This window comes from Festucalex cinctus, chromosome 9, assembly GCF_051991245.1.
Source record: "Festucalex cinctus isolate MCC-2025b chromosome 9, RoL_Fcin_1.0, whole genome shotgun sequence".
NCBI classification, from domain to species: Eukaryota; Metazoa; Chordata; class Actinopteri; order Syngnathiformes; family Syngnathidae; genus Festucalex; species Festucalex cinctus.
Window position 1 is genome coordinate 24,744,811 of NC_135419.1, and position 9,918 is coordinate 24,754,728.

The window sequence follows — 9,918 nt, forward strand, 5'->3', positions numbered from 1 at the left end:
CTCGCTCACTCTCACAACGGCCTCAAGGTTAGCCAGAGCTATTTCGGGGGAATAATTCCTTCACAGACTGTCACACTTCTCGGGACACCTTAAGACCCAAGGCATGACATTTTTTTTTTGCTACCTGACTCTCAAAGACATGAACCCTTACTTGCCTCCCACTCACTGGGCTCAAATTTGGCTCGGCCGTCAGATTGCTGCGTGGCGCTGTTGCACAACATTTCAGCACCTCGGACAGATACACAATGGACAGCACAGATCCAGCAGGGAGGATAAAAACACCAGAACAAAAGACACCGAAGACGGTGGGGCGGAAAAGACGAAGGGTGGGATTAGATTTGAAAGCCATTGACGGAGTAGAAAGACCGCATGCAGAAGAACAGTTCATCCATGTCATATTAGACGACAGCAGGCTTAAAACCTATCACACCGGGTTGGTGTTCTTACTTGCACAAAGCAATATTTTAACACCCTCATGTGGAGACTATATTTTATGACAGATTCCAGACTGAGACCTCTTTGTGCCGCATTCCAGTGCTCATTTAAAGCGCCAAACATTCTTTTGCTTCTCAGCCGCAGGGAATTATTCTGCTCGTGAAGTTTTTGTGTGTGTCAGCACTTCAAAAAAAAAAAAAAAAACACATCTACAAATCTTGATACTTGACTACTTCTGCTACCTACGCTTATCAATATTAATCTGCACTATATTCTCGCTTTGATGTATGATACACTTAGTTCTCGGAAACATTGAATCAGGTTTAAAAAGAAGGAAAAGCAACAATTTCATTGAACTTAGAAGAAAGTGTCATTTCATTTCACTGGAGAGAGAGAAGCATGAGCTGCAGGCAAGCGCTATTTTCTATTTCTCTGCCTCCCACCACACGCACGCGCGCACACACACTTACATACCCTCATTAGAGCAATTCATAGCACGTGCCGCATCCAAAAATAATCATGCAGTCTAAACAAAATGCACCTCAAGCTCAGGATCTTCACAAAGTGCCTCAGTGAAAATTTAATAGCGCAACTGTACCACTCGATATTGCCCCCTTATAGCATACAATGTTTGTTCAAAAGTTGCACATTGCCAAAGACAATACTGAATCAAAATACATGTCCCCGTCAAAAGTTATAGAGAATGTCACACCCATTTTCAAGTACATTTACTTTGCTTTTTTTTCTTCCAACTGACAAATATATTTTTTTAAAATGTACATAAAGATTTGATTCCTTAAAATACACTTTCCAGTTCAAATCAAGAGAGCAGAGAGCAAGAACGACTTAAAAAAAAAAAAATGAGTGCAAAGGCACTTCATGGAGTCAATGTAGTGAGAGTTTGCTCAATACATTTCAAGAGGTTATTTTTGATGGTTTAACGCTCACTGTTTATATGTGCAGTCTATGTATATATACAGGAATGTCATTCTGTAGCTTTTCCTCCATCTACAAAGACCCGTCAATTCATATTTTCTTTGTCTCAGGAAAAATACAGTTCAGTCTTAAAAAACAAATGCACAAGGCCATATATATTTATATATATTTTTTAACACAGTCTTGCCGTCATCCAGGTCTTTAGGGGTTTCGTTAAGGAAACAGATGGAATAATTTATACTTTCTAGGAAGGAAAAAATAGAACAGCATTATAATATACTTCTTATAATCCTTTTATACATATTGGAACGAAAATAGAAGAACGGTAATACAAGAAAAAAAAATTCTGTCAATCATCTGAGCATCAACACAGAGATATCAATATAGTGGGCTATTATAACAGTTACTGATTGCCACTTTAGAATCATTATGAATGCTGCAAAGAACCTTGGGAGCAGGTTGTGAGGGTATTAGATCATCATTATCTTACAGCTGGCTCATAGCAGTCTGTTTCTCCAGAACTTCCAGATAGTCGGGTTCTGTTTTTAGCTTCCCATGAAGAAGAAATTGGTGCTCACTGTTTTTGGAAGGGAGCTCCACCCCAAAGCATTTCCTGGGGGTTCCGTACACCACAGTTTTGTTCAACCTGTCCTGGTTGGTGACGTTTCGCGGCGCTGTGGCAGCCTCGTAGGGGGGAACGATGCAAGGTCTCTTGGGTAAAGTGCAGAAATTGTAACTGAAAGGAGAGGTGCCGGCAGCTGTCGGAAGCTCCTTGTTGGGCCTCTCTCCAACATTTTGATATAACATCTCCGAAGGCGATTTATCCTTAAAATCCACTGCGCTGATGGTATAAGCTCCTGGGCTCCGTGTGAGGATATCATCTTTCTTGGCATTCAGTGGCCCAAAGCTTAGCTCCTTGAGGTTTCTGTAATAAGCCACCTGCTCGCCATCTTTCTGTATGTAAATTGGGTTTTGGCACATGGAACCCACTGGTGGCGGGATGTAATTATATACATGACTTTCAGAATTTTTATCTTGGGTCGGTTCAGGATTGTAGGAGCCATACTGCACTTGGAACGAGTTCAGATCTATGTTGTTTGAGCCCGTTGGGACGTGTTCCACCCCTTTGCGTCGTTTTAGAACAAAAACAAAGAGCCCTGCTCCAAAACAGACAGACAGAATGAAAACGATAAGAAGCCCTAGAATTAGAACTGAAAGTGGGACTTCTGGATGTAACTCAGGGGTTTGGATTCGGGATTCAGTGGGGCTGACTGAGCTGAAAGAGGGGGAGGAAGAGGGTGTTGGTGACTCAGTGCTAGGACTCACTAATGTAGGGGCTTTGGTAGGGGGGGCATATTGAGGGGGGGGCTCCTCGCTTGGCTCAGGACAGATGGCCTCATTGCGCAGTGAGCGCAGCAGGCGACCGGCGTGCTTAGAGGGTGAGTCACAAGTGATTTCATTAACCACTACACTGGTGCTGGACAGCTCCATCCAGTTTTTGAGTGCCACAATATGACAGGTGCAGTCCCAGGGGTTCTCCTGTAGGTCGATCTGGATAAATGCGGATAACTGGTCAAGCACACCCTTAACGGGGAGATATGAGAAATGATTATTCCGTAGGTTGAGCCTCGTTAGCATGGTGCCCCCGAAAACATTGTCAGGCAGTGATCTCAGCAGGTTATTGTTCAGAAAAAGCAGCTGGAGGTTATGTAAAGCGTTGAACGTCTGTGGTAAAATGTCTTTGATGACATTGTATTCCAAATAGAGATACTGCAGCGATTGCAGGCCAGCAAAAAGCGATTGAGAAAGTGACTCGATGTAATTCCCATTCAGGTAGAGTCGCCTCAGATTTGTCAGATTCTCAAATGCACCTTCCTGAATCACTGCAATCCTGTTATTTCCTAAATGAAGTAGCTCCAGAAGACTGTACTCCATTAGATCAGTTCTGTAGATCACTTGAAGGTAGTTACCGGTCAGGTGCAGTTTCTTTGGGTAGGAGGGCTTAGGGTTCAACTCGCTTATGTTATGCAACTTCCGCTCTTGACAGTTGATGTTAAGTCCACTGTCTGGGTTTTGTGATGTGCACACACACACACTAGGGCACATAATAGGCACAGGAGAGCGCGTCTGGTAAACCATTATAGGCCCGAAGACGTGTTTGTCCTTTGTGATGCGAGGAGTGGGCCTGTACCGCATTTTCGGGGGCCGTGAGGCTTTAGGCAAACGGGTGGGGGAGATCATGCCAGGGAGGTAGGTTGCAGGCAGCGCCCCTTGAAAGTGAGAGTCAGAGGCAGGGTGGGCACGCTCGCCAGCATTCCTGCGCGGGCACAGATCCTGCTTGATGAGCTGGGTGATGTCTTTCCCGTGCAGCCTGAACGGCGTCTCGCATACGATGTCCCCCACAAAGACAGAAATGGTGTCCAACCAGGATTTGAGAGGAATCAGATCACAAGTACAATTCCACGGGTTTTCTTCCAGCTGGATCTCCATGATTCCGCCAATGTGCTCCAACACCCCTGCAAAGGGCAACGTCTTGAGCCTGTTACCACGTAAATCCAAATGGGTAAGGAGCACGAAGCGGAAAATGTTTGGAGGCAAAGACAACAGGAGGTTGTCATTGAGGATCAACACTTTCAGCTTGTTCAGCTTACTGAAAGCGCCGGGTTCAATGGTGCTGATATAATTATAATCTGCCTGTAAATACTCCATACTCTCAAGTCCCGCAAACGTGTTCTCCTTTATCCCCTCCAGGTTGTTGTTGTTCAAGTGCAGCCTCTTCAAGAAGCGCATCCCCTGAAAAGCGTTGTTTCCGATCTCCTGTAATCCGTTATTCCCCAGATGCAGAGAGGTGACATTACCATAATTGACAAACTCGTTTGCACTAATGCGAGACAGGAAGTTCCCATTTAGAAAAAGCTGTGAGATCTTATTTGGGGGCGCCTGGAACTGGCTGACAGTGGTAAATCCTTTATTCTCGCAGTTAATATTCAAAACGTTCTCTCTCTCCTCGCAGGCGCAGCGGATCTTGCAGATATCTTTGGAGGCTGAAGTTTTGCGGCTCTCCGTCTCTGATGGCGACAGGCTGCTGACCGTGAGGACGCTCAGAAAGAGGACACCGCTCAGCATTTTTACAGCCAAAAGTGGTTGTTAATACATGGATCCGGCGTTCACGTATGCATTGTGAGCCTTGGGTGGAATAAAAAAGTCGAGGAGAGAGTTGACATATTAGAAAAATGACTCACACATAAGATGTCACGCACAAACGTACAAACAAGCCGACAAAAATCAAACGCATTGAGCTTATTTTATATTCAGATGAGATCTTGGCACAAAAGATGTCGACTGACCTCCACTTTGGAAGCGAAAACAATTCCAAAATTCCTCAGCACAAAAAAAGGACAATCCTGTTAAACTAAACGAATGGGATCCTGTGCGGAAGATGGATTTGGAACATTGTCACAAGCAGAGCATCATCGCAAGAAAATCCATTCGCTGCCTCTCCTTTTTTTGCTCAGGGTGACCACATATTCAGTGGCTTCTTGGTAAGCAGCTCACCAGCAGCTGCAGCAAATATTCAGAGGTTGACACGGCTGACCATACGCTTCCTCTCTCTCCTCATATCAAAACCCATAAAGCATGTCATTGTAGTCTATAAAAGCCATCTTTACAAGTCCCGGGGAAAAAAAATGTGCAGTTATTGCACAGTGACGCACGACTGGATGTCCTTTAAGTCTTGAAAAACAAAAGAGGGGAATAAAAATGAACTCTTGGGGAGGGTATCAGCAAGAAGCGGCACAGGAGCGAGAGAGAGAGATAGCGAGAGAGAGAGAGAGAGAGAGAGAGAGAGAGAGAGAGAGAGAGAGAGAGAGAGAGAGAGAGAGAGTCAAAGGAGATCTATCTTCCCCGAGCTGAAGCTTAACCGGAGCCTATGCTCTCGGTCCTCCTGCTGTGTTCCACACAATGAGAGCAGTACTGAGCGTCTGCTGCCGCTACTGCTGACTCTGTGTGCGTGTGCGTGGGGGTGTGCGTGCTGTGTGCGTACGTGTGGGAGAGAGCGAGAGAGAGAGACAAAGAGACTGAATGAGGCAAACCCATGGGTCAGCACGTCAGTGAGTCTGACATTCTATAGATTCTCTCTCACCCACCCTCCCTCTCTCTCTCTCTCTCTCTCTCTCTCTGACACACACACATACGCACGCACACGCAAAGCACTACTACCATGCAGCTAATCCTTGACGACTATGTTTGAGACCCCCTGCAGAAAGTATGAGTTGGCATGCAGGTGTTAAAAATGTTATTAGGAAAAACCACTTCACATGTGTTCTCCCTAGTTGTACTTGTGTGGGTTCTCTCCCGGTATAAATGCTGCATTGAAAATATATATGCAATTTAAGTGGAACAATTAATTTGCATATAGTATAGAACAGTGTTTCTCGTAGAACAGTGTAATGTGATTACTGATTACTCCTCAAAAAAGTAATCTCATTACTTTACTGATTATTGTCAAAGTAACTAAGTTACCCAAAAAAGTAATACACAGTTACTTTTTAGTATCAATTTCCACCCTTTGCTGCCTCATCATAAGAATGACAACCGGTTATTTAAATAATAGGTCTTACAATACATAAATTAGTGTAGTATAACACATTACATGCAGGCTTGGTTACAAACTGTAGCTATAACATTGACATGTAGGCTGGTTGCAACTGTAATGATAACATTTTCTATTTTCTCAAGTACCAGAGCTGAACTGCACTCATGCAGATGGGATTTTTTTTTTTTTTTTTTCTTATTCTGGCATATTGGGGCAGCTCAGCAGGGGGGTGGGGGAGGTGGGGGGGGGGGGGGGGGGTGCTGGGCTGAAGGAAATGTAGAACTTCCAAACGCAAGAGAAACATTTTTTCTTTGAAATTATCTTCGAAATGGACAACAAAATTCTGCATTCTACATACATTATGAGATAATAATAATTAAAAAAAAAATAGTAACGTACAGCCACTTTTGAAAGTAAATTTAATCAGATTACTGGTTTTGGAAAAATGAACGCATTAGATTGCTCGTTATTGAAAGAAATTAATCATATATAAAAAAAAAAAAAAAAAAAAAAGAAAGAAATTAATCAGATTGAAATAACATTTTACTTAGTAACGTGTTAGTGACAACACTGGCCACAGTACACTGTTTTCATTGACAACATCTCGGAGTCACACAACCCATAGGGGGGGGGGGGGGGGGGGGGACGACGAACTAAACTAAAATGGCTATGTTCACACATGTAAGCGCCTGTGAGTGAGTGAGTGAGTGAGTGAGTGAGTGAGTGAGTGAGTGAGTGAGTGAGTGAGTGAGTGAGTGAGTGAGTGAGTGAGTGAGTGAGTGAGTGAGTGAGTGAGTGAAAAAAAAAAATCCGTGCGTGCTTTCAAATTGCCGTGGGAGTGACGTCACGCAGCCGGCATATTCGCCCGGCCCCGTTTGCGACACGCCACCCCCCTGCTCTGCGATTGGCTGGAGGGGTGTAAACACTTTCCACTTAAAAAGTGCCTTTTCCAGAGTGAAACTGGCAGACTGGGCCTTTAAATATTATTTTATACCGGTATAAAATTAAAGCAGAAATATTCAGGACTGACGCAGGTTGATACGCACACACTGTAATGTAACCAGTTTTGTGGTGTATAATTTCGTTAGATTTATGAAAAAGAACGGAGTTAGTTTAACCGCCGTTATACCCAACACCTGTTATTACCAATTAGATGGAATCGGACAATTTCCCACCTCACATAGAAAACAAAATATCGGGCAAATTGTACACCTAATTATGAAGTCAGTGCTTTAAAAAAAAAAAAAAAAAGAAAGAAAGAAAAAAAAGATTTTCAAAATGTAATAATTACAAATATTTTTTTTCCAATGCCTGTTAAGTGATAAGTAAATATCATAAAACATCAGTATGGCAGACATCAAGAAAAATTTCATTTCATAATTAAGTACATTCACATTTCAGCTTTGTCTGGCCTAATGATTTTAATAGGTAGGTTAAAAGAGACAATTATTTCAATGAGGTATCAACCGTTGAAGTTTGCATACATTTTGGTGTGATAGCATGTATTCATTTGACTTTTTCTGCACTATTACTACTTATGTGATTGTTATATTATAAATGCAATCATCTTTTAACATTCAAGGTATTCCATGAGTCAAACTCTGCATTGTGTCAATCATCATGCTTTTATATTACTTTTTCATCCACCCCCCCACATCCAATCCTTTGTCTTTCAAACCACCAGGAGGCAGGAAAGGCTGCTTTTCCTACCCATAGCGTGGTTGTAATTTACCCAATTTGGTTTCGTCACATTGACTTTCCCGTTCAATCTCAGTCACCGTCATCATTTGCGATGAGAAATTACAAGTATATACAGATGTGGACAAAATTTGCTACCCTTCTGTTAATTAAAGAAAATCAATAATAATAATAATAATAATAATAATAATAATAATAATAATAATAATAATAATAATAATAATAATAAATAAATAAATAAAAGAGAATGGAATGAAAATTACCCCCCCCCCCCAAAAAAAAAAAAAAAATCAGGTACTTTTGAATTGTGGTTCAAGAGAATTATTTAAAAAAAAAATAAACTTGTGAAACATGCCTGGACAAAAATGATTATGCCCCTAGAAAAGACGAATAATTTGACCATAGAGACGTGCTCAAACAAGGTGTGTCCTTTAATAAGCATCACAGCTCTTTTCAAACATTTTCAGTCATCCTATTGAACAAGTAGTCACAGTGCTTGATGGACCAGGTGAAGCAAAGGAAATACTTCCCATAGGAGAGTAAAAAGAAAAATATAGACTAGCCTGTTAAAGGTAAAGATACAAGCAATTTGATATTACTCTCTGACTCCAGTTATAGATAATGTTCAGAAATTTAAGTTACTCATCTTGACTGTAACCAGGAGGAGGATTGATGACCAATGGCTAATATGAATGGTAACAAAAGAGTCCAGAATAACCTTCAAAGAAATTAATGGTGGACTCCAAGGTCAAGGTTCAACAGTGTCTATGGAAGGGGCTGAAACGAGCTATCTGGAGGAAGTACAATCACCCGACTAATTATCAGCCTGTCGATTAAATCAGCCCTTCAAACATGGAAAAAAAAAAAAAAGGAAAAAGGTAAACACTAAACAGTCATTCCCCAACTGTGGGGGCTAACCGGTCATGTGTTTTGTTACGAGATGGCATTTGAGAAACAATAGTTTTATATATACCATTGTCCAGCACTTACTCGCAAACCACACAGTACGGATTGAGCTCTTCCTTTGTCCCGTTCCAAATATAATCAAATTGCATGAAGTTAAAATATATTTTTCTCATTAGTGGCTAGTGGAGCTGCCACAGTAGCCGCTGTCAGCACCTGATTAGCTTGTTCTCATTACCTTGTTTTAAGTGGATTGTTAATGTATAAACAAAGTGTGTAACAGATCTGTGCATTCGTGAGTCAATCAATTGAAAAAAATAAAATAAAATTTGTTATCAAACAAACGAGCGAACTCCGTTCAAGCTTCATAATTTCCTGGAAAGAAAGTTTAATTAATTTTTAATTAGTTAATAATTATTAGAATTTTTCATTATTTTATTTCATTGCTTGCTCTCGCTGAGTAAACCACGAAGTGCTCTGTGCCATTTTTTTTTTTGTCAAACCCTCATTACATTACTTTACCTTGCCAAGCAAACATCTTTAACATAATGTATAACTACTGTCCAACTAACATTTACATTTAATTGCTTTCTCTGAATGAAGAAACAACTCTAACAACTCTCTTTTTTTTCTACCTACTCTCACCACAATTTCCACAATTTCACAGTTTCTACTGTGCTAACCCAACTAAACCCAACTTACTAAATTACACCGTGATTGGGTCCATCTTCACCCAATGGACCTGCAGCCATCTGAACTATCTTTTGTGGCTACCAGTACCCTCCAGGTTCTTAGAGAATTTGATAGGCGTGGCTTGTCCTACTCCAGGAACATGGAGGTGTTGCGGGACCACTGCATGCCATAGATGTTAGAGGTACTGCAGAGGATTCCACCCCTCCCCGAGGGTGAAATCCTCCTGACATTCGTGGCATGCTTTGCATACACGGAACATTTGTTGACTTTGCAAAGCTCATAGATGTGCTGCACGTCATGTCATTGGGTGGGATGGACCAATGGCACCTCCAGAAACTGTGCTAACCCAACTAAACCTAAATGTGTGAAACCCTACAAACAGGGTTGGTACCAAAACCCTAGCCCTGTGCTCCCACTGGGGATTAGGCTCGTGCCTATCAACAGGCCACGCACTGGATCCCTGTGGCGCGTATGTGCCACGCTGACCCAATGGAAATATGAATGTTTTGAGATGTCTCAAAATATCTTAAGATGTCTCAAGACGTCTTTGTGCACCTGAAGACGTCTTCGTGCGCCTGAAGACATCTTCGCACATCTGAAGATGGTACGTCTGAAGATGTCTTCAGATTTCTTATGGCAGTGGTCCCCAACCTTTTTTC

The 9,918-nt window shown here is 41.9% G+C and overlaps 1 protein-coding gene across 1 annotated transcript; it reads right to left on the reverse strand.

The window, feature by feature from the left end:
* Window positions 1-991: 991 nt before the first annotated feature.
* On the reverse strand, window positions 992-5,356 carry slitrk2 (SLIT and NTRK-like family, member 2). The gene is made up of 2 exons (XM_077532685.1): window positions 4,719-5,356; window positions 992-4,557 (listed from the first exon to the last, which is right to left on the reverse strand). Exon 2 carries the CDS (start codon window positions 4,495-4,497, stop codon window positions 1,858-1,860), a length of 2,640 nt encoding a protein of 879 aa, XP_077388811.1. The 5' UTR covers window positions 4,498-4,557; window positions 4,719-5,356; the 3' UTR covers window positions 992-1,857.
* Between the last annotated feature and the right edge of the window lie 4,562 nt (window positions 5,357-9,918).